Source organism: Coffea arabica, chromosome 2e, assembly GCF_036785885.1.
Source record: "Coffea arabica cultivar ET-39 chromosome 2e, Coffea Arabica ET-39 HiFi, whole genome shotgun sequence".
NCBI classification, from domain to species: Eukaryota; Viridiplantae; Streptophyta; class Magnoliopsida; order Gentianales; family Rubiaceae; genus Coffea; species Coffea arabica.
The window spans coordinates 15,731,626-15,756,813 of NC_092313.1; the positions used below are offsets into that span (position 1 = coordinate 15,731,626).

The window sequence follows — 25,188 nt, forward strand, 5'->3', positions numbered from 1 at the left end:
TTTTTTATGTGTCATATCAATAGTATTAGTAACTGGAATTACGTTGTTTTGCATTGAACAGAAAAATGGACAGACATAATGGACAGAGAATCTCGTCTATACTTTATTCGCTTCCATGATTTATGACATGGTTCATGAATGTCGTGGAACTAGGGGATATAGAATTTGTTTTGCTCCACGGATACGAGTGGATTGGACTTGATTTCCCAGCCTATCGTACATTAAAAATAATTGGGTATACTTCATTTCATACACCAACGCATTTTAAATGCGTAAGATACAAATATTAATCCATGTAGCACAACTAATAAGTTCCTCTAGGTCTAGGGTGAAGCCTGACGGGCTCTAAATTTTTTGTTACGTCAACATGGAGATTAGTGAATAGAGATCAAATTGTGCTTAAAAATTCATAATTTTAATTTACAAGGGATAAATAGGTAATAGAAAATAGTGAAAATTGGGGGATTATAAAGGAGCTAGAAACACATTTCCTTGCCATCCGTTTGATTCCAGTTCAAGAATCAAGAGTTGTGAGCAAGGAGAAAGTAAACTTGGTCCCAAATTACCAGCAGCCTCGCAGCCAGACCAATGCTATGACCGTCGGGCCACAACTCACAAGCTCACGCTGAAAAAGCTTGGCGGATACTCCTTTTTTTTTTTTCTTTTTATAAAAGGAAAATTTTATTACTCAGGAAATTGTTCGACACAATTTGCGTCACAAAAATAAAAAGAGAATTTCAGAGAGATTCAGTAAAATCAGAAGATTTGGCAATGAACGCCAGCTCATGTGCGACTTTGCTTGACACGTGTATTGGCAGACACTTGGTAGTTTTTTATTGCAAGGAAAAATGTGAGAAAGTGTAATAAGCATGCACAAAAGAAAACATAAAGGAAAAAAAAAGACATTTATCCTCTTTCACAAGTTATTGTAGTAAAATACTCATTATGCATATTGCCTATCAAAAATTTTACATTGGAATAGGGCTGCAAACGAATCGAGCCGCTCGCGAGCGGCTCGAGTCGAGCTCGAACTCAAAATATTAAGCTCGTTAGGCTCGCGAGCTCGAGTATATATATAATATTTTTTATTTTTCTTATTTTAAGTATATATATATTTTTTATTTTTAAGTATATATATTTTTTTATTTTTTATTTTAATAGTAAAATTACATATATGTCCTTAATATTTTTATTATTTATTAAAAAATATATTATTTTATTTATTTTTTAAAAATATAAAATAATTATTTTTTAAATTTTTTTCGAGCTCGAGCTCGGCTCGAATTGATTCGAGTCGAGCTCGAGCTCGAAAATTGCCGGCTCGTCGAGCTCGAGCTTGGTAAAATTTAGTCGAGACTCGGCTCAATTAGCCCAAAACTCGACTCGACTCGACACGTTTGCAGCCCTATATTGGAAACTTGGGTAACGTACATTGCCCTTAATAAGAGGGGATGCCATTTAGATAAAATCACTTGTTTTGAGACCACAAATAATATTTGAAGACCAAAATAAGAAAAGCTAAAAGAGCATAAGATATTTGAGTATGAGATGGCAAAACTAAATAAAGTGCTATGTATATCACTACAAATAGGTTAAAAATTTTTCATCTCCATCTAGTTCCTAAACTTTATGAACTGAACGAGTTGCCACATTTTTACACATATATTTCAGTATTATCTTCGATGATTAATATTATAATTAAAAAATTTTACATATTGATCTGATATAAGTCAATTAAATCATCAACCAAAAGTTCATCCGATTCACTCACCGTTTGAAATCTCCCTTTTTTTTTTTTTTTAAGAAAGTCAATTTTCATGTGGACTTCATTATTTTTTTAAAGAAAAGAAGGTACATTTGACATTAAATGCATTCTAAAAAATTGAATCTTTATAACTAAAAATTAAAAAATCAAATGGGCCTTAGATGGAGAAGAGAGGCCTAATATCACATGCTCGTAGAGCCAAGAATGTTTCCCGTGGAAGGCCGTGGATCGATCCAAAAGGGGAAAGCCGAAAGGAGAGAGGGATAATCTTCAAGGCTAAAGAGAAAATCACGCCACGTCAGCGCACCCCCGGGCAGGGGTGGTGGGAATTTGCACCTCACCCCTCCTGTATTTTGCGCTCGTCTTATCCACAACAACGAAACTTTATTCGCTGGAGCAACAGGTTAACACTCCCATTTACTTGATCGTTTCCAATCAGTCTATCACTCCTCTCCTTCAAGTTTTAAATGAATCTTTTCGTTCCCAAATCGATGTTGCCGCAGCCGCAGTATCAATAATGGAACTGAGCTTGTCGTCCTCGATCTCCTCTTGGACTCCATTCTCTTCGTTCCGCTCCCCTCGCTGCCACTGTGCTCCATTGCTTCGCAAGGAGTTCCTCGGCAGTGGCCACAATCTGAGGCCTCCAGGCCTCCGCTTTCGACGACAATGCAGGAAGCTAGGGTTTCGATTTCATTTCCACTCCAGGAATTTTCTACTGAGAGCTTCACTCGACTCGCACTCCGTCGTTCTTGTCGTCGCTGTCACCGCGGTGGCTGTCTCTGCCTTCATCCTTGTCTTTCACAATTATTCCAAAAGAAGGAATAATGCTCAGGACAAACAGGTACTTTCCGGCTCTTACAAGCTTCACTGCAGTGTGTGGTCTTGCACTCTGTTTCATTCTTCGTGTATCATGGTTTTGCTGAAAATGATCTTCCATTTGTGATACGATGTTGTTCTGTCATTTAGTTTTTGATGAATGTTGATGCGCTCAAGAATGCATCCTTTAGTAGGTGTTCTAGCCTTAGGATATTCTCATTAATTTTGTGCATGCGAGTTTTTTAAATTATATCGTGCACAGTGTGAGTAACATTAGGATTTCTATGACACGCATAGCAAGTTTACTTGAATTCTAGTTTGAACATTTTCGAGGATGTTCGTCTGCCATCACTGGAAGTCTGGAACTCTTTTTTTTTTTCTTTTGAGTTATATTATTTTATTTGCTTGTAGCTCCTTCCCTCTCCACTCTCACAGCAGGGCTGGCAGGCTGATAAAGTTAAAAAGGGAAAGAAATAAAAAGAACCGTTCCTTCCCATTTTGATACTTGTCCGCACATGTGATATACTCTTTCTTTGCTTGTGGCTCCTGGATTCTATGTTCACTCTGTAGGGTAAATGGTTCTGAGAAGTTTAGCTCCTTGTGTCAGTCATTTCAGTGGTTTAGTATTTTTAGATGGATTTAGTGAAATTAGCATCTGATGGATAATTTGATTCGAGATTATTTGTCACTAACTGATCATAGATACAGGTTTCCTAATTTTGCATTCTGGTCATAGATGGAGATCATAAGAAACCTTGCTCCCCGACTCGGTCTCACCTGTTTTTGTGTTGTACAATGAGTTAAGATTTCTCTTAAGTCCTTTCTACTGCCTTGCTGATAGTGATGAAATTTATTCTTTTGAACATGGTTGTGCTTTTGGTGAACCTGTGCAAGTCAATTTTGAATTTGCTTTAGTTCTATTCTGGCCTAGCTTTCTTATTCATTTTGAAACTTTTCAGATGTCAGGGAGGCTGACACATCCCCTATTTCAACATATCAAAAGTAGGATGGACAGCTTGTCTATGGAAGAGTTTATACTTCTAAATAGGAACATTCCTATTGATAAAAAAGTAGACCTACCAATTGAAATGAGCAACAATACTTTTCATCATGACGACGTTGTGGCTGAGATGCATCTTGATGAAATCAATGTGATGAATGGAGCTACTATTGCTACAAACACATCTGAGTTGTCTATTTGTGAAATGACTGCTTCTGTTGTCAATGATTCTCTGCACACAAGAGAATCTGAAGGTTTGTCTGTATCCTCTCTCCCATTATTGCCATCAGAACCAGAAGTCGCAGGATCTACTCTTAATATAGAGCCAAGTGAAATGCAATTGGAGAGGTGTGAACATGAAAGTGGAAGTGACAGTAAAGAGACCAAGCTACTTCTTGAAAAAAAGCCACATATTGCTTCATTTTTTCCAGTTAATGTACAAAGTGGAGTTACTCAATTTGGAAGACTAGACCATGAAATTTTGACAGAAGGTCAACAAATAAAGCCTGACCTTAGTCACCGTGAAGACCTCTACACATTTTATGAGGCACCTATGGCTAAATTGAATGGTCTTGGAGCACTATCCTCTGGTATTTCTCTGCACAAGAATGGTAACTCATCACTCTTCAAGGCTTCCGTTGTAGATGGAGAACAATTTCTTAGACGACAGCTCTCTCACCGCGCAGGTTATGCCCTGGCGCTTCTTCCCTAAACCAGCATGATTTTCATGGCTTGTTCTTTTCACAAGTTGCTGAAAATTTAATTGTCTGAACTAGTCTGAGTTGAAGTATGCTTATTCTTTCAGAGGAAACTGAAGGCCATGAAAAAAGACATGTTTCATATTATAACAATGGCTCATCCCATTGGAAAGAAGACATGGGAAAGAGAAAAGAGTCTCCTGCTTATAAGGACAATGCAAAACTTCACGAGAATAGATCGAAGAGTTTGTCTCCAACCCATAATTTGAAAGGGAAGCACATGCATGACAGAAATCGTTCACCACAGCTGTTCGGTGGTTACAGTAAACTTTTAAGAGATGGACGGTAACCATTTTGTTTCATATTTTTTCTCAAGAGTTTCATGCCTGAGATATTTGCTTCACAGAAAATGAAAGTCTAATTGGGCATTTCAATACGTAACCATCCTGTTTGTTCGCTTCTTGGCTTGTTGCTTCTTAATTTTTAAATTCTCTAGGTGTCCTGTTCTAATTGGAGGGACACATTTTCACTTGTAAACCAGATTTCCTTACTTTCACACTAGAGAAGTTTTAACAAATAAAGAAATAAGAGATACATAGCTGATGTAGAAGCTGCCAAAACGGCTAGTCAATATCTGAAAATAAACAAACTGAAACAGAGCATCAATTGTGATCTTTTTGCATTGTCTTAAGGCACTTTCCTCTGTTGCTGTCTCTTTTAGGTTAAATGATTGCATTGAGATGCTTGAAGACATGGAAAGCAAGGGTTTGTTGGATATGGATAAAGTACGACTTTTCTGAGCATTTTTCCACGTTCTATTTTAGTGCACATTCCTCTGTGCTGATATCCAATAAATACTGTTTGTCTCAGGTTTATCATGCAGGGTTTTTTAAAGCCTGCAAAACTCAAAAGGCTGTCAAGGAAGCTTTTCATTTCACAAAGCTTATCCCAAATCCAACTCTAAGCACATTCAATATGCTTATGTCTGTCTGTGCAAGCGCTCAAGATTCAGAGGGTAAAACGCTCTCATGTTTCCCCCTGCTTGGTGATCTCAAGTTTATGAATTACCTCAGTATCGTAATGTAATTTTACTGTCACAACTTAAGTTCCTAATTTTATAGTCAATAAATGTAGGAGCTTTTGAAGTGTTGCAACTTGTCCAGGAGGCCAGATTGAAAGCAGACTGCAAACTGTACACTACCCTCATTTCTACTTGTGCTAGAGCTGGGAAAGTTGATACAATGTTCAAGGTGCTTCCTGTTGCTGTCAGTCCTTGTAGTTTGCTACTCAGACCTCCTTGCTAGTGTCTTCATCTTTGACTTCTTTTTATCACCTCTAGTAAAGTAATTGCTTCAATTTTTTGTCTGATTCTTCGAAAGTTATTATTATGCATTGCCACTCTATGCATCTAGTTCATTCAAAATAATAACACTGAAATTTGCAGTAGCTTTTGCTTTTCCTCTTTTTGTAATATGAGAAAAATGCTATTTGCAGGAGAAATAAGTAGGCAGTTTTTAGATACTCTTGTCATAGGTCTTTTTCGTGATCAGATGTTATTTCTCCCGATAGACTTCTATTGATGTAAATATGTATCTTGGGATTCTGTTGGTATGGATGTTTTTGAGGTGCCCATTCACTTACTACAAGTATGCGTCAATGTCGTTTATGAGGTATATCAAACTATATTGGATATTTACACTCTGGGGACTGCTAACCAAGTGGATAAAGGCGGTGAATAGCCAATCCACATGGAAGCGTTAAGGTCTTTCTATATTCATCCCTATGGTTTAGTATTCTGTCTGTCCAAGAATGTATCCACACAAATGGCAAGCTGCCAGTATCAGATAGTATTTCAGGAAAATAGTCCATAACTATGTGATGGTTTTCTATCATATGGTACTTGACTTGTGAACAAAAAATGCTGTCTCTTATCCACACTGTAATTAGATTGTAACTAAAGTGAGTTTGCATACTTGAAATGTATTTCATAATTATGTTGCTTAATAATGGTGGAGGCTCACTGTGAATGGAAAGTGCTTTTGATATTATTTTTTAATGAAAGTGGTTCCCAAAGCAATTGGATGTTTCTTTAAGCTGTCTATCACAGTTTATATTATAATTTTATTTGGACTTTTCTTTGGTTTTAATTTTCGGCCCTGAGGTGTTCACCTGAAGTGTAAGCTGTTTTTCTTCTAACTTTAGGATCCTAGTACAAAATGCCATTTTTGGTGTGGTCAGCTTGTTAGCAAGCAAACTTAATCCTGAATTTTGTTGCATCATTCAGATGATGATACAGGGAAGATAGTAGAATATAGACATACAACTGACAACAAATAATTTCTGTGAATTAGTGGCTGAATGTCACCTTGATTGTTGGTTATATTCTTTTGGCATAAGTAGATATTGGTGAATGCATTCCTAGAACATGTTGAATGCTACAATTTCTGATTATTAAGTATTGGATTCTGTTTCTTTTTGTACTCTTTATTTGTTCTCCTATGGTTATTATGTAGTCATTGAAATTGCGCAACATTCTAGGTTTTCCATGAAATGGTCAATGCTGGAGTGGAACCAAATGTTCATACATATGGTGCACTTATTGATGGTTGTGCCAAAGCTGGGCAAGTTGCAAAGGCCTTTGGTGCTTATGGAATTATGCAGTCAAAGGTATGATTGCTGTTGCTTATTGGAGTTTTATGAATAGCATATGGTGACTCTTAAATATGCTTTCCAGTTACTTTTGTTAGTTGTTGCTTCCATTTGATTCATTTTCAGTTTTTATCAAATATAGTTGACTCTCAAGAAGTCTTCATATGTATTGCACTTTGTATGCAGTAGAATGTCAAGCCAGACCGGGTTGTCTTCAATGCACTTATCACTGCATGTGGCGAATCAGGAGCAGTGGATCGTGCATTTGATGTCTTGGCAGAAATGAGGTCAGAGATACGCCCCATAGACCCTGATCACATTACTGTTGGTGCCTTGATAAAAGCATGCATTAGATCTGGTCAGGTATGGAGGTCTGTCAGTCTATTCTGGAAAGAACTTACCGAATTTATGATTGTAGAGTTATTTTATGGTCCAACCTCTTCACTGGTTCCGTGATTCATCTAGGTCAATGAATTCCTTTAGATTTGGTTCCTTTGATTAATTTATAGATTGATCGGGCGCGAGAGGTGTACAAAATGCTTGATGAATATAATATCAAGGGAACTCCGGAGGTTTACACCATTGCTGTTAATAGCCAAAATGGTGATTGGGAGTTTGCTTGTGCTGTCTATAGTGACATGACAATAAGAGGTGTTGCCCCTGATGAGGTACTGTTTTTAAATTCACAGCATTTAAATATGGTGCATGCTGTTGTTTCTCTTTTTATGACTTTCTGGTGATGTTTTACTTGAATCTGTTTCTTCTATTCCGTCAGAGAGTGCTTATTGCCTGAATCAGAGTTGAGAGAATGGAGACCTATATTGTCATTGTGGTCGGCATTCTTTTACTTGCCTGTATTATCATTGCAAGTTTCTTAGAGATCTCTGACATTGCCATCAAGATGGTAATTGGTGGCATAGAGGATCATTTATTGACTAGAATATGGTTATCATCCATTTTGATAAAGGGATAATTTCAGAAACCTCCCCTGAGGTTTTTAACTATTTCACTTAGTTCCTTTGAAGTTTAAAAAATTACACTTACCTCCCTTGATTTGACACTTTGGTAACAAACCTTAAAATAGGGTAAAAAATTTAATGAATACCCTAAAATGCTCTTATCTTATAAAGTTTAATTTGTTCTTCCAAACAATTGTAAAGTAATTTGGCACAATTATAAAAGAAAAAGAATCTCAAGTTTTTCATGCCAATATTTGTTATTTGATAATCAACTATAACAATAAATCTTTTGCTATAATAGGCTATTTTTTAATGTGCTTTATTGGGGATATAGATTCTTTTTAAGATAGAGAAGAAAGTGCTATCTTGTTTTTTCTTTTAAAGTTTATGGACTATTTTTTTTAATAAAAGTTTATGGACTAGTTTAGTGATGGAACTACCATAGTTTGGTAGTGATTTTCGGACCATTTGTTTTTAATTATTGTTGATTTATTCTTGATTTTGATACCAAGACAAAAAGAGCTAAAAAAATTGTATGATATTAAAAGTTATCAAAAAAATATTACTACTTTAACATTTGATTTGGATAGATACGAGGGATAACATTGATAGTTCTTTTATACTTCTAATGAAATATTAGAGAAATGAATGAGAAGGAGAAAGGAAAAAAATTAAAATCCATCCTTTGTATAAACATGGCAACAAGGGAGTTTTATTAAAATATTAAAGTCAGTATTGTCATTTTAAATAGGCAGGGGAGGTAGTTGTAATTTTTGAAACTTTAAGGGAGCCAAGTGAAATTATCAGAAACCCCTGGGGAGATTTCTGAAATTATCCCTATTTAGTATTGGTTTCCCACTATGAGATTCAATTGTGAGAGTTCTCTAACATAAAAAAAGAAATGATGAATTGTAGAACAATTAATGAAATGCTTCTGTTTAAGAATGATGATTTGGTTTTACGGTTGTCAAATGCCTAGAGATCGATGAAGTGAAAGAGAAATGAGTGCTTGGAAAATATGACAGCCTTTTATTATCCTTCTGATTAAGGAAAGATCAAGTCCTATGTCAATGTGGTTATGAATGATGGTATTGCTACATCATTCATTGGGTATATTTTGTTGTTGAAGTATGACTGGCTTCTAAGTTGTCATGTTGAGGCTGCAATCTTGGAGCTTACTAATTAAACTTTCTGGTTTCATGATTTTTTTAAAAAAAATTTTACCTATCATTTTGTTTGTAATCATAAAAAGCTATATGTCTCTATCTTGCTTTGAATTCATGGATTGCCAGGTATATGCCACAACATCTAACCTTAAAGATGGAGCCTTATTAAGTAATCATCTTTTGTTTATAACTACTGGTATATTTACTGCATAACTTGAACTCTCAAAGGAAACGTGTGGAATTGGTAAGGACACTACAACAACATAGTTGTTCCATGGTGTGCTTTTTTCATGTTTTAGTCTTGCAGCTAGATAGAGAGCTTACCTTTGTAAAGTAGTCAATCTAAAGGTTTCCCCAGTCTGTTGGAAGTCACATGACTTGATCATTTCACTTAATTCAGTTTTCTTTTTGGTAGATGTTTATCAGTGCATTGATAGATGTTGCCGGACATGCTGGAAATCTGGATGCTGCATTTGAAATTCTAAAGGTAGCAAGAGCTAACGGAATACCTTCTGGAAGCATATCATATAGCTCATTGATGGGAGCCTGCAGCAATGTATGTATAGTCAAGTGATTTAGCAAAATATAGTCTTCTTGGTGCTGTTACATATGAGCCCAATTTGAGTATGATATTAAAATACCAGATTCATGTGTTTTGCTAGAGGGGTTAGGTGTAAGTACCTATATTCTTCAATGTATTAAGAATTTTTCATGCAAAAAGAGGTCACAACTATGGCAAGAAAACTTGGCTGAATTTCAACAACATTAAGATGTTCAATATCATCTTTCAGAGTCCTTTCTTTATGTAAAGAGGAGATTTTTGCATGACATGTTTTTATTTGGTATAGGCTAATGCACTAAGAATAAGATGCATTGCAGGATTGAGAATCTATAATGAGTATAGATTGACAGTCTCATGACCAAAGGATAGAAAAGATGTAAAATCTTAGGTGTCAGGATTGCTTCCTATTTCTGTCTGTTGAAGTTTTATGAAGCATAAATTTAGCCATGTCAAGTTTAAATAGTCATTCTTTGAGTTTAGTTCTTGACAGCAAAACAATGAACTTGTGGATGCACATATATCCCTCTGCTGCTTTTAGGGTTCTCTGTGTTTTGATTTTAGTTTAAAACTTAGACCATTTAATGCATTAGAATAACCTGCTTTTCATGAAGGTGCTTCCCCTTCCCAAATATCAATCGTCAAAATGTGTCAATTGTGAAGGGAATATGTCACTTGGATAAAAATAATTGCTCTAGACAAAGAAATCTAACAAGAAAAAAAAGAAAAAGAAAACCTCCCTTTTAACCTTTTTTTCCCCACAAATCTTGTCATTTTCATGATGAAATTCTCACTACATGATGTGAAGAAGACCAGGACAGGAGAAAATGCATTTAAGGCAATTTTAGCAAAGAGATCTTTACATCAATTTTAATCACTGCTTTAGATGGGCTTATGAGCATAGAGAAACCCTAACCTGCAAGTGCACTATCATCGTGATGTTACTGGTTTATGCAAGCCAGTTTATCCTTCTTAAGTGGATGGTGATTTTGGTTCACAATAATGTTCAACATCTTTAACATTCATATGCTTGTTTAACATTTCTCTGGTAACAACGTGCTTGTTCAATACATCTTTAGGCAAAAGACTGGCAGAAGGCACTGCAGCTATATGAAGATATTAAGGACATCAACTTGAAACCAACAGTTTCCATGATGAATGCCCTGGTGACTGCCTTATGTAAGTCTATTTGCTTCCTCAGGTCATCTCAGTTTAGACAAAATAAATTCAATTTCACTTTGATATATTCAAGCATTGCGGTTTCCAGTCACTTGAATTACTTCGCTAGGCGATATATAATCCATCCACTCATAGATGCAGAATTAGACAACTAAAACAGGTTATAGTTTTCTTCAAGCATGTAAGAGATGGTTGGTCTTTCCAATCAGAGTCAATTTCATTCTACCTGGTTACTAGTTTATAAGGTTCATTCTCCAAGAATATGCACTTGCTTACTGAAAAGCCTCAGAATTGTTGTGATACTGACCACACAGCACCAAAAAAAGAAGAAGAAGAAGAAGAAGGAGACCAAAAAAAGATCGTTAGGTTGAAAGGGAGAAAAACAACAAAATCTAACCATTAGGAGGTTGGTTATTGCATAGCTGTCAAAATTTGGATGCAAAGCTATTCTATCACATGGTTGGGTGAAATAAATAGCTTCTAAATGTTAAAAGGAAAATACTTTGGCTCGGGTTTTAGCTTTCTTGGCCTATTTTAATACGACTCTTTGTTAGTAAATGATATTTATTTTAGTTGGCTAGGTTTTAAAATGTTTCATCTCTTGGTTCATACTTTTTTAAAAGCTATATCATCAGAAACATTTTCTTTCAGTTGGTGCTCTTCGAGCTCTTTGGAAAAGCTGCTATTAAAATTGGAGGGAATAAAGAAAGAAAAATGATACTATGTAGGATTCAGGCTAGATGTCTAACCGGTTTACTGCTGTCATCTACTTAACTCTTCCTCCACCCTCAACACCTGCACCAAAAGAAAAGGTGTTGTTCCAACCTTCATTTATCTTTCTCTGCTCTCAGCTTTTCAACGAGATACTTGAGTAACAGAAACAACCTCATTTTCCTTCTGATGGGATGCATGGTTTCTTATAGCTTCAGAATCTTATTTTTTGATTTATTTGGGACTCGTGTATAAGATCAAACTATCTTACAGGTGAAGCAGATCAACTACAGAAGGCTACAGAAGTCCTATTTGAAATGAAGATGCGGGGTTTATGCCCAAACACCATAACATACTCGATTTTACTAGTTGCAAGTGAAAAGTAAGAGCTCTCGTCTTGAATAGTCTTTTTACTACCACTGAAAAATCAAGGATTTCCTGGTGAAATCTGCAGCTGTATAATTTATATGGTATGATCTTATTGTAGAAAGGATGACCTGGAAGTTGGCCTAATGCTCTTTTCTCAAGCCAAGAAGGATGGTGTTGCCCCTAACCTTGTTATGTGCAGGTGTCTAATTGGTATGATCAAGGGTTGCTATCAGATCTTTCTGACAATTTTCCTTAAAAATTTCAGAAAATGATTCTTGTGGTTATTTTCTCTAGTTTTGATTTGTGTCCGCAAGTATGTTAAATTTGTTATATTGGGTGCTAAAAGTTTAAGAGTCGTAAAAGTGGCACCGTATTCTGACAACTTTTGAATCTCAATCACGTTTTGCTGTCTTTTAGTATCTGGGAGTATTGCTTCTTCATACGACGAAGTCAAGTTATTTGTCATTGTTGTCTAATCAATTGTAAGGTTTCAGTTAGCAACTTTTCTCATACTAGAAAATAATTCTATTTCTCTGGAAACTTGAAGTTTGTAAAAGTTTTTGAATGGAAGTAAAGCTAAATGTAGACCTTTGAAGCATGCTTCCTCGTTCAAACTTCTTGAGAAAGATGCTACTGAACTGATGGAAAACTCTTGCATTTTTGTGGAAGTGGTTAAATTGATAACTAATTCTATTTTTCCACAGAACATGTGTGATTCAGTAAACTGATGGTTCTGTACTGTCATCCTGCCTTATTATGAGATGTCATTGAACTTTGTGATTTACTTGTTTTTGGCACCTAATACTGTTTGCAAATTAGATAGTTGGTTCCTTTCATGGCACTTATTGATCTATTGTCAGGAAATTAAGAGTTGGCAGATTGGGCTTTGTTATTGGGCCCATTCCTGTGTTAGGCTCTTCATTTTGCACAAGAAAATTCGTGTCCATGGGACTCCTATCCCCAAGTATGAGTAACATAGGACCTTGGCGCAACAATCTGATTAGTGTCAGCCCTGATAAAATAGTACTGTTGTCACCTTGATTTTTTTTCCTTTTGTGTGGCATATATATGTGTCATGCATGTTAGCACAAGATTCAAAATGCTGACATTTACGGAAAACTCTTTCATAAATTAATTCTGCAATTTTTTTAAAATTATTTAAGCCTCATAATTATTTAGTTGATTTGTTTTCTTGAAGGTATGTGCTTAAGGAGATTCCAGCAAGCTTGTGCACTTGGTGAGCCGGTCTTTTCCCTTAAGTCTGGCTATCTACAGCTTGACAGTAAATGGTTGGTTCCTGTTCTTTCCTAATTAGCTTATCTGTCTCAGAAGCTTTGTTCAAGTATTAAAAATTGTAAGAAACATGAAGTGGTCAGTTTGGGAGTCATTTCGTATGGCACTTTTTTTTTGGTGTTAAGTTTTTGAAGCGAGTATCCTTTCTTTGGATTTTTATAGGGAACAAGTTGGCTCCAGTACTAGGTTATTAACTTGTCCAGGCACCATGACACTGGAAGTATTCGTTTCTTTATGAAAGAATAGTTGATCAGCTGACGAATTATGTTTTGACCCCATCTTAGAATGTTCTTTTTGTAATTAATTGGATTTTCCTTCAAGACTTGCTTGAGATAAATGTTATAGGCAATTGCTTTCACTTTTTGATGGAGGTTCCAGTAACTTTTAGGTTTTCTAGGCAACTCAGTATTAAGTTTTTGGAGTCTGGTATATTTGTCCAATATCAGAGAGATGGTCTGAGACCTCAAATATGCTGACCTGAATCTATTTATGATTGATATTTTGATTTGCATGTTTTACCAGAGACTTAACTTTAAGCATGTATGTGGTGTGGTCATAAGCATCTTTGCCTTTCGTTTTCCTGGAGATACTCTCTGCTTGGTTGAAACTTTAGCTCATTGTTTCCACATTTGATACGTCACTAAGACCTTTATCCTCTGCCTGCAGTATGCGAGTTGTTGATATATGTTTCTTTTTTGTGTTGTTCTGCTGTGTGTATAAGGGTATGAATTTACCCAGTTTACTGTTGCAACAACTTATATTGGTCCACGGTTCTTGGAACCAGCAAAGGTCAAGCTGACACTGTTGATATTTTCTGATTGTTACCTCTATAAATGCCACCTAATACTCCGTATATTATACTTGTCCACTCAACCTGATAAAAAGAATAAAGATTTTCTGAATTAATTGGGCTGTTGGCATGACATCGCTGTCCAAAGAGACAGCAGAGAAGAACATGGTCGTTAATAAAAAATAAATTCTCTGCAGGACATCACTGGCCTTAATGGTTTACAGAGAAGCAGTTGTAGCTGGTGTGGCTCCTACTGTGGATGAACTTTCACAAGTTTTGGGATGCTTGCAACTTCCTCATGATGTATCCCTTAGGAACAGACTCATTGAGAATCTGGGTGTTAGTACTGATACATCGAAAGGCTCAAAACTCTTCTCATTGGTTGATGGATTTGGGGAATATGATCCACGTGCATTTTCACTTGTTGAGGTTTGTGAAAAGATAATAATGTTTCTTCACTTTAACCTGAGGTCACATTTCCTGAAACCTTTTCTGTGTTGGAAGGAGGCTGCTTCACTTGGGATTGTACCTGCTGTCTCTTTAAAACGAAGCCCGATTATTGTCGATGTGAGGAATTTGCCTATCCATGCAGCTGAGGTGAGCATGTTTCTTAATTGCTTTCTGGTAGTCCTGCAACTGGAATAAGGTTAAACTTCTCTTTGTTTCCTAGTGTTAAGCATCTTTCCCTTCCTCAAGTTGTTTCTTCAAATTTGTATTCCCCTCTTTTCATATGCATGAAACATTTTCATGGGATGAAGCTTATTTTCTTTTGCCTTTTCATTTAGGTGTTGGGCAAGATGGGTGGGTTGTTTGACATGCTTCTTCAGTTAAATTCACATATAACACTTGTTTCTACTTACCCAAATGAAAAAATAAGAGTATTTTGTGAAATTTGATCAGGTATATATCTTGACGGTACTGAAGGGTCTCAAGCACCGTCTCGCAGCTGGTACCACAACACATTTTTTTACTATTACTGCTTCTGCTTAGACTATTTAGAGTTGAGTCCAAAGATTATGATCAAATTCTTTGATGCGTGTGTGTGCGTCTGTGTATGTCTATTTGTTTCCTAGTATCTGATTGCAGCACTTTAGAGATTAAACTGGTTTTGAACATATCAAAAGCCACAAGCATCAAAGAAGTTCTTAAAAAAAAAAAAATTAAAGTAACTGTAACTTCAATTGGAAATAGTGATAACTTGATTCCTGTATGAACAAATATCATCACAGTAAGTATAATGGATTTCCAAAACACCTCCAAATTCAATGCCCTAAGACAGAAACAAGGTAACCTCAAGTGATTCATGGATTCTTAGTACTTGACGAAGATGAAAATATCGGAGATTAGAACTTTGTACAAATTTGAAGTATCGCTAAAAAGGGAAATGAAAGGCACTAAACAAGAATACAAAAGAATAACCATAATATCCTTCATTACATAAGCTGCCCCATATATCCCACTCTTATAAGGCAGATAGAATTGGAGATGAAGAATACTTGTCCATGTAAAACTTGGCAGCCATGTAGCTGCTCCTTAATGCGACAAAAAATGCAGTCCTACTGCAACAGCCAACAATTGAAGCTTATAGCCAGCATTACCAGATTATCTATTTGATGGAGCATGGTTTAAGCAAAAGAGCTAATAAGTCTTATAAAGTCCAAGTTTGTATGTTGCCAAATTACGACTTTTTCTTTGGGCGTCAAGTTTTACCTTCTCTTGTTGTATATCTCAAATCTTAAAATTTTCTCGTTTGAATCATTTACTCTATGTAAATCGTAATATGGCTTGTGTTTGGGAAAAAAACGTTGAAGGTACAAGGAGAAAATTGAAGGAAATGTCAAGTGCAAAGTGAAATTAATTTATATGCTAGCTTAAGCAACTGTTGCTTTTGTATCCTTTACGTGCACTCATTCTTGTAGGTGTAAAGTTGCCGAACTTGTCTATTCTACTGCCACTGGAGAAGACACAAATTCAAACTCCATCAGGGGAGAAAACTATTAAAGTTGCTGGAAGGTATCGGTTCTCTTTTATGGGAAATTTCTGACTTTTGTGTTTATTTACTTCATGATACTTTTGCATATTCATACTTTTAAAGCAGTTATAGGATTAGTGCTGCGCATGCAGATTGCTTTATTTTGGTGCAGTAAATATTACGTCATGTTGCATTATGTATCTTAATTTGGTGTCTTAATTTGCTTCAACCATACTGGTTTATACTTTTTATTACTTGCGTAAAGGGCATGGCATCTTCAATCTAAATTAGAAAAACAATTTCCTCTTTTTGTTTTTATTGTTTTGGTTTGAAAATTCACTTAAAAAGCATTTAATCTCCTCTAAAAATTTCAAAATACTGAACTTCTTTTAAGTATGAAATATCAGATATGGGTGTTGTACTATGGTGCTGTAAAGATAATTGTTGAAGGAACTAAAGACATTATGACATGAAATGAACTGCTGCATCTGACTTCCCATTGGCGGGTCTGTAGACCAGCATGGATGAGTTGTTTCTGATTAAGGTTTTATTAGCTCAAATATGTTAAATTATTCTCACTGAATCAAATATAAAAGTTGGAAGGAAGATGGTGTTCCCAATTCTCATTGAGTACTTATGTCATGGCCAACTGCTAAATACCACCAATAGGCATCTATTCCATGTATTTTTGGCTAGTTCATCTTTTTCCCTTTTTCTTCTGTGTGGAGAAATGGTGCAAACCTGATTCTATGATGTGTAAAAACTATATGTAATGCACTATTTTGGTTGACAGGATTAGCCAAGCAGTTGCAGCATTGCTGAGGAGGCTTGGACTACATTTTGTAGGGAATGAATCCCATGGGAAAGTAAGAATTAATGGTGGTGCTGTGAAAAAATGGTTCCAGCCAAAGCTTGATTCTCCTTTTAGTGGAAAGCCTACGGATCGGAGCTCATTCCAAAGGCGTTTGGGTAAAGGAATCATGTATCAACAGAGAAACATTAGAACAGGTGATTTGTCTTTAGACTAGTCAGTCTGTGTATGGTCCAAGGCAATGCATGAGGCACTGCCTTGTTTGAGCTCCCTGTTAATTAGCATTGCCGGGCAGTTGGAGTGGAAAGGTTTATGGGATGATCACTTCTAACTACTTTATACTGTAAGTTCAAGCAAGGTTAAGATGTTATTATCAGGAAAATAGTAGAGTTAGTCCTTGGTTTTAGCATCGTAACATCTCCTAAACGAGTTGAGATGCGTGTAGCCTCTTAAAAATAGTATATATGCTCCTTGGACGTTATGAAGACACGAAGTCTTCAGAGAATTTTGTATAAACTTAAGAAGGAGATGTATTATTCATTTATTGTTAGTATAGGTTGTAGAAATTCGTCTACTGTCTGTCAATATAGTTATACATAAATATTTACTTTAGGCTGTATTACTAGTTGATTTCCAGGCATCTCAGAGCGTACGGAGTTACATTGAAGACAAAGGAACAAACACATTGAAGAACAAGGCAGGTAAAAGACTGAAGTTTTAATTCTTGTATCAGGCGTCAGTTATGTCAAAGGCAAGTTATGCACGGCACCTGATGCTGTTGCCACAAATTGGTCCGTTTTTTTTTTTGTTGGGAGTAACATACTTAATTCTACACCTAAGTTTTCATATTAATGCACACACTCACGATTTATTATACTATTTGCATTTAGATACCTTTTCAAATTAACTGTTCTTTTGCAACAAAATTAAACACCTCAAGAGTCTTTTAACAAGGGCACTTGTTAGCCCTTTTTCTTTTTTTCTTTTTTTTTTAAAAAATTTAGGGACTTGGCATTTCAAGCTAAATTGAATCAATTGCTCGAAGTGGATTGTGAAATTCCTTTTTAAGGTCACGTATTACCTAATTGTGTGCTCTCCCTTAAGGAATGGATTTTCAGAATGTGCATTTAACTATTTAGGAAGGTTCCTTAAAAAAAAAAAAAAAGTTATTTAGGAAGGTATCATTATGTCAAATATAAGTAACAGGATGAATAGTAAGCAAGCCGTCGAATTTAACAGGATGACAAGTATTTAACTATTACTCAGGTGCCGGAAGGATTGAAGAAAGATCCAAATTTCTACTTGTCCCAGAAAATAATCGACATAACACAATTTTTTTTTTGTGTTAAAAAAAGCTAAAAATGCTGATGATTGGCCAAAATCTTTCGCCGCCTTCTTTACGTGCTGATGAACTGCTCCAGTGCTTTTTAAAGGAAATTGCGGACTCAAAATGAGTAATTGAAATGATATAATAATTCATGGATCCAAGCTTATAAACTAAACTTCCGTTACTTTCCGAACGCATGTAGACCTTGGAATGTCAGGGATTAGGATCTTTTCCATTGAATTTCTTTTCATAGTTTCCTCCATTTATTCGCATCTATTATTTTATCTCTATAAATCATCTAATTGTGTTATTATTTTTCTTTTAATTTTTAGATCAACATACTAAAAATTGATATTCTTTTAAGAATATTTTGACATTTAATTTACACGAAACATTTAAACGGTGGAAAATGAGTCAAAGTAATGATTAATCAGAGGGTAAAATTTAGTCAATTATATATGAAATTTTGTGTATAGCTAACACAACTGATGAAATATACTATGAATAGTGTTAATTTTCAAACATATTTTTTAAATTAATTTTATTGGGTGTAAGGTGGAGAAATCCTTTCCAATGCGACGAAGAGAAGCTTTGGTACGGAATAAGAGCTGAAGCTGTGATCCTTAAATGCTCCGAGTACTAACAGAGGATGTGTGAGAGACAACTGGACATGGTTACCCTCCTCGTTGACTGCGTATATGTAGACATAGTCCAAATGTTGAAAAACCTAAAAGATTGAATTTTTGTCTGGTGCCTGATTGCAGTAGAGTTCCAGCAACTAAATCGGCGAAATTGCTCTGATCGACAATGATCACAAACTGTCACAAGGCTTTGCTTGTGAAACTCTAGCAAATTTTTGAAGCATCAATAACAGCCCCGTAGTTGATTCCTTCTACTTGTTTGTTGGATTTCTTGTCTGCAATTAGCGAAGGTGTTGTAGGAAAGCCATTGGATTAGGACCTACTTCATTACTGATCAGATGGTTCTGCTAATGAACCTATCATTCCACCTTGTTTCATTCACCTCACTAACCTATGGTGCTTTGACCCCACATGTTCCTTGTCCTTGTCCATATGATTGCTTACTGTCTTCTGTTGCAGCGAGTGCATTAATATTTGGATACTAACTATACAAGTTGAGGATAAATCAATGCTTCTACTTTATTTTGCTAGATGAAAAAGGGTGGAGATTTTCACCAGTAAATTAAAGGGAAAATATACGTTTAAGATCGTCACTTGACTTGGTTAAATACTTGCATCCCAGCCAGACGGTAAATGTGTTTGCCAGAAAAAGAGAAGGCCCCGGAGGGAGAGGAGGGGGTAGATAGGAAGTAGACTCCTGCAATCTTTCGTCTATAATGCGTGCTTCATATCCTCATTATCGTTGGCAATTCTTGGGTTCAAAAAATTTGTAGTCCATCCTCCATTATCACTTAGTATGCGTTAGGTTCGTCATATGAACCTTTGCAAGCACTTGATCATCTGATTGACCATCTGCGAGGCAGATTACACATTGTTGATTAAAAGACGGGTACCATGGTTCTTTTCTTGTTGGAAGGTTGCAGAGAGCTTTCTTTATTGAAGATTTGAACCTTCTGGGCATTGTATCTTGGTGGCCCTGGAGTGGGAAGGCTAGTTTAGGCAGCTTAGCAGACTGCTGACTCCCAAAACAGATCGTATAGGTTCTTAAACCACAGCTGTCTCATTAGTTTACTCTTTTCCAACATTAGAAATCTGGATTTTAAACTCGACGGCCCTTCAAGATTGACCATCTGGAAGGTAGCTAAGAGTTTGTTCATATGTTATTGCCTTGCCTTGTGATTCAATATCCACTCTGAGCTCGTCCATTGGATTTATCTTCATTGACGCCTACTATTTTCAAACTCTATGTATGATCGTCTACAAGAATTTATTTAGACGAGAACGATTGCTGAGGCCTGAGTGGAAAGTTATAATTCATAGTCCACCATATATATGTTGGTTTAGAAACCACAGGTGGACATACCAACTCTGCTTTTCAGATGAGCTGAATCCATAGAAACCAAAAAATGGATAAATTTGATTTAACTTGTATAATTGTTTTGTAGCCTCTGAATTTCGCTAAATGTAGATTTTTACATGGACTATTCAGTCCTGATCTCTTCTAGGTAAAAAAATATATAAAAAAAATTTAAAAAAAAAAGAAGAAGAAAGATAAAGATAGTAAAGCTCTCTTGTCAAAACTGCAGACTCTTTTTGGTCTAACTAAGCCTTTACTGGGAGTTGAGTCGAGAAGTGAGATCAACAAAGGCATCCTCGTTGCAGGGAATTGTTAGACCCCCCATAGGATGATCATAGCCAAACTCTTCCTCTGCTTTGCGTAACAAATCCTGAAACGTAGGATGATTCAAGTATGATATGGGAAGCACAAATCGCTTCTTTTCCATCTCTCCTACGTACACCGCAAAATGGCCTTTAGGAACATCTGATTGACGATTTCTTTGCAGAAGAGATTGCAGTTTGTAGAACTGCCTACCATTGGCAATCATAGATGGCAAACGGATCCCCATGAGAACGAGTAATTACTTCTTCTTCTTGTTGTTTTTTCTAGTTAGAAAGGGAATCTTGAAAGTTGAAGCTTGATTTGTAAAAGAAGTGGATCGAGTGGTTCTTGGTATGGTAAGTTGGAGGGTTTGTGGATTGTCATGTATTTATAGCCTCCTTTGCTATCTGCTCTATGTTACTGGTACTTTTGCCTTTTCCGTAAAATAATACGGGACTGCAACTGTTGTGGAAAGATGACGCGGTATCAAACTATCAAAAGGGTTGATGATCATGAATCATGATGGAGAGGGGCCTCAGCCTCAATTATTGAAGCCTCACATGGCTCTGCTCAAGACTCCAATTTTCCATGCATCATCCATCAGAACGTACCCCACTTGCCCCAGCTGAAGTAATTTTTTTTTTCTGAACTGAAGAAAGCATTCCGGGCTGCTGCTAATGCCTCCAAAACCAAAACCGGCGATCGTACAACGGAAAGCTTTGACAACATATAATTCATTATTCATGTGGGTTGGTTCTGATTTTTATAAGCCAAGTTGCCTGCGGAAGGAATGCAAACTAATTTGTAGCCGACAACCGAGCGCCATGTGCTGCTTTCAGGACATTTATCAAACTCTCTGATTGCTAATACTACTCGATCACACTGGATATATCATATATATAATAGTCGGAGTGGATTCATGAATTACTATGTGTTTTTGGTTAACTTCCTCTTGAAAAATATCCAATAATTTTTGTCTGAGGGAGCTGTTCTTTCGTTTCGTTCCATGAATTACTTTGCTTGTTCTGTGGATCTCTCTCAAATGAGTAGAGTACAGTAATGTCAATCCTCACAGTTGGCGGATTGAGATTCCTCGAGGGTATATGGAGCTTAATGAGACCTTTGCATAATTCATTTTAGTTGTTTATTCGGAATGCCAGAAGCAAAAATCAGCTTCTCATATTGAGTATTCCCATCCCCAAATGCAGTTGCCACCTGCCCACCATTCTCCACGTTCTGCAGATCAATCATTAACTGACTCAATGAGCAGTGACTTCCAAAATCAAAGAAAAGAAATCAGCTAATAAGATTCGTTTTCTTTTCAAGTGCTCACACAGATTTTCGACTATCAAATCGTCCAATCCAATATTGGATTGAAATAAGGGCGTCCATATATACCTGCCCCACCAACCATTAAAAAGAGATAATAATTGGATCATATTCATGAGTTTAGTCCTCCTGATGAGCACCATCTCCTCCATTCTCCGTCACAAATGCACACGTCCTTCCAAGTACATGCGATATATATTTTTTTTTTTGTAATCATTACCCAATTATCCAAGTACTATTTGATGCAATTTGCTGCTATGGGGACTTTGAAATCCAGGTCCTTCCTTCCTATCCGGAATGCCAGCTAATTTTTTTTTCGCTTTTTCCGACGGGTTTTTCGTTACTGCAGTATTTAATGGTGTTGTGACAAACTTCAATTTATCATTCACTTCATCACATAGGTTTTAATGCATGATGATACATAACTTCTGTTCAAAATTTAAATTCCTTTTTTACATATAGGTCATGCATCCAAATCCGTTACTACGATAGAAATTACCCCAAAAATACTAGTATATATCATGCAAGCATTTCAGGAATTATGAACTTAAAAATATTGTCTAGGTATAGAGCTACACACACAATGGGGCACCTGAAGCACATCCCCTGTTGCCCCAAAAATATATTCTTCTAGTAACCATAAATAAATTTCATCTCCGAATGCACTTGGGATCCTCGGTGACATGCATGTCAGCCTCACAAAAAAGTAGAATCAACCTATATGCATGGTATAGCAGTATCGAGCAATCCCTTAATCGTTATTGTGTAGGAGAAAAGATAAATATGGAATTGCAACAGAAATATGATAATTGGAACATTTTGTTTTTCCTCCTTATAATTATTTCTTTTCTCGGCCATAATACTGCGTATGCCATCGCAGCTTCCAACATGCTGGGCGCAGAAAATTATTTGCTACTAACAAAAATGATGCAAATTTTCCGCCAGAAAAACCCAAGTTTCAATAGATGGACTGGCCTGGGGCTGCAATATGCATTGTAACAGTAAAATTCCCAACAATGAAATAAGAGTAGCAGTCTTATGTGTGTCATATTAATTAAAATAAAAATAAGATCCCTATTTAATTTCTGCTTTTCCTCGTTAGCTCAGCAGTCATTCAAGCGAGACGCCATATCAAGAAAGGCATTTCTGCTGCATGGGATGGTGAGGCCTCCCATGGGATGATCAAATCCGTTTTCTTCCTCTGCACGCCTCAATAGATCCAGGAACAAAGGATGCTTCAAGTAGGACAGAGGAACCACAAAGCGGTACTTATAAGACACTCCAACGTAAACTGCCAAGTGACCCTTTGGGACATCTGCATTGCTGGATACAGCAGTTGGTGATGCATGGCCGCCATGCACACCAGCTCTCGACCTAAATACTTGCTTTGCATGAACCATGGCAGCTATCAAGCGAATTCCCATAGCCCAATTCTCTAGATTGAAGAGAAGGATATGTATATATGGGGACTTTGATGTATAGGTTGAAGAAGAATTAATACTTGGGGGGTTGCTGTATATTTTTCTGCAACTGAGTTCTTGTTTATAGGGAATAATGGTGGTTGAGTAGCATAAAAAATAAATAATGGAAGTCCTATGAGACTACAAAGGCCTCTGGAGTTAGCCATGCAACAGACGTGTCCGCAGCAAATTGAACCCCATGCCCAATATCGTGGGACCAAGTTACGCCCTAACCAACAAGACTAAAGACTGTGCTTCTTGCATTATTGAGGCAGGGAGCCAGGGAGGAAGAGCTCATCCTCACAACGCTACTCCCTTCTTCCCCAACTTGTATGTGTGAGGAAATTCCTCTTCTTAATTTATTGCTTTAATTGTTTAGTGTTTTCTAGCCGCGGTTTTGAGGGGTGAACCGCGACCGCGGCTGGTAACGCATTTCCTGTGTTCCTGATCATCAAATTATATATATCCTTAATGTGTTGCTGATATCAAAAGCATTCTACGTTTGTACGTACGGGCCCTATTATGTTCCCTGCCAATCTACGTACATTTCTTCCTTTACCACCAAATTAAGCCATTTGCATTGTTGTGTCTCACCATCGTGAGGACCCTGATTAGACGAGTGGCAAAATTATTGTTGTGCATTAATTCTGTCTATCTAATCAGTAAGGTGATAAGAATTGATGCATATATGTTAAGTCAGCTTCGATGGAGGTGGGTTCATCCTGACCTGGAGCTTGAGGTCCAAAACTGAAGCATGTACGGCATTTGGATCAACCCATCAGCTGGTTGATTACCAACTGAAAAGAACATCAATTCATGGGTTCAGGTCAAAGGATCGAATCTCTTAACTCGCATTCTTATCCAAGATATTTTGAAAATTTCACTGACGGACGGATGCAAAAACACCTGTTTCGTCCGGTGAGATTCAGTTTTTTCTAAGTTTCTCATTAACCCTCTTAGGTTTACCCTTCCTCTTAGTGCAAAGTAGAAATAGGTGTAGAATAGATATTATTGTATCCAAAAAAAAAAAGAAGATATTTTCAGACATGAAACTGATCTCTTCATGGTGCAATTTAGCGTTGCTTCTCAAATTAAGCGAGAAATGTGACACTGGTGCAATGTACGTGTGCACTTTGACCATTATAGCATCCACAATGCTATTACACTTTGTGGAGTGTAATCCATATGCCACGTCAGCATTCCACTTTCTCCTCTTTTATTACACTTTCACTCACAATGGATTACACTCCACAAGGTGTAATAGCATGGGTCCACAATTAATCAAATATTTATTTTAATAATGCATAACTCATATCCCATAAATAAATAAAGTAATTTTTAAAACTAATTTTGTTATTTTTAAAAAATAAAGTACTAACTTTCGTTAAATTTTGTACATTTTGAATTTTTTTATTTTCTAAAAATGATATTATTAATTTTTAAGTTTGAATAATATATCTTTTTCTATGTTTCAAAAATAATATATTGTTATTTTTTAAAAAATAATTATGTAGGAAATTAAACAAATATTTGATACTTCAAATGCGAAGATATCATAATAATCCATATTTAATTAATAATTCGAAATGTAATTAGTTGAACTCCATAACATAATATTACATAAGTTAAATCAAATAAAATACAAATAATAACAAAATGAATACTAATTTTCATTGTCATTGCCTTCGAATCGTTCCCAAATATGCTCGACCAAGTCTGATCGAAGTTGATCGAAGTCTGATCCCAAATATGCTTTGTGCTGGAATTTTACCGTTGCCATAGGACCCACATTCAATGGATTACACGCATCATACATGTGATGCGTGTAATCTCCATGACACGGCTCCAATGGGGAGCCGTGTCATGGAGCGGTGTAATGGCTCCCCATTACACCCCCATTGGAGCTGCCCGAGCAAGCAATTTAAGTGAGGTCTCTGACTCAAATTCCGAAAGCTACCTAAACAAATATTAGGTGCCATCCTTCGCGTGTGGGATGAAGAACCCAAACTAGCTAGCTAGATCAATATTCAAGTT

At 36.4% G+C, this 25,188-nt stretch overlaps 3 protein-coding genes across 3 annotated transcripts; 1 reads left to right on the forward strand and 2 right to left on the reverse strand.

The window, feature by feature from the left end:
* The first annotated feature begins 2,006 nt into the window (after positions 1 to 2,006).
* On the forward strand, positions 2,007 to 17,303 carry LOC140036732 (pentatricopeptide repeat-containing protein MRL1, chloroplastic-like). Its single transcript, XM_072079245.1, has 20 exons — positions 2,007 to 2,168; positions 2,269 to 2,606; positions 3,541 to 4,267; positions 4,387 to 4,624; positions 5,001 to 5,064; positions 5,150 to 5,294; positions 5,414 to 5,529; positions 6,818 to 6,946; positions 7,118 to 7,291; positions 7,438 to 7,596; positions 9,469 to 9,609; positions 10,692 to 10,791; positions 11,776 to 11,884; positions 11,990 to 12,081; positions 13,070 to 13,160; positions 14,152 to 14,383; positions 14,459 to 14,551; positions 14,855 to 14,903; positions 15,874 to 15,967; positions 16,720 to 17,303. Exons 2-20 carry the CDS (start codon positions 2,283 to 2,285, stop codon positions 16,952 to 16,954), a joined length of 3,312 nt encoding a protein of 1,103 aa, XP_071935346.1. The 5' UTR covers positions 2,007 to 2,168; positions 2,269 to 2,282; the 3' UTR covers positions 16,955 to 17,303.
* Positions 17,304 to 20,102: 2,799 nt separating this feature from the next.
* LOC140036733 (auxin-induced protein 15A-like) lies at positions 20,103 to 20,747 on the reverse strand. Its single transcript, XM_072079246.1, has one exon. It carries the CDS (start codon positions 20,610 to 20,612, stop codon positions 20,316 to 20,318), a length of 297 nt encoding a protein of 98 aa, XP_071935347.1. The 5' UTR covers positions 20,613 to 20,747; the 3' UTR covers positions 20,103 to 20,315.
* A 2,050-nt stretch (positions 20,748 to 22,797) lies between these two features.
* On the reverse strand, positions 22,798 to 23,118 carry LOC140036126 (auxin-induced protein 15A-like). Its single transcript, XM_072077411.1, has one exon. It carries the CDS (start codon positions 23,116 to 23,118, stop codon positions 22,798 to 22,800), a length of 321 nt encoding a protein of 106 aa, XP_071933512.1.
* Between the last annotated feature and the right edge of the window lie 2,070 nt (positions 23,119 to 25,188).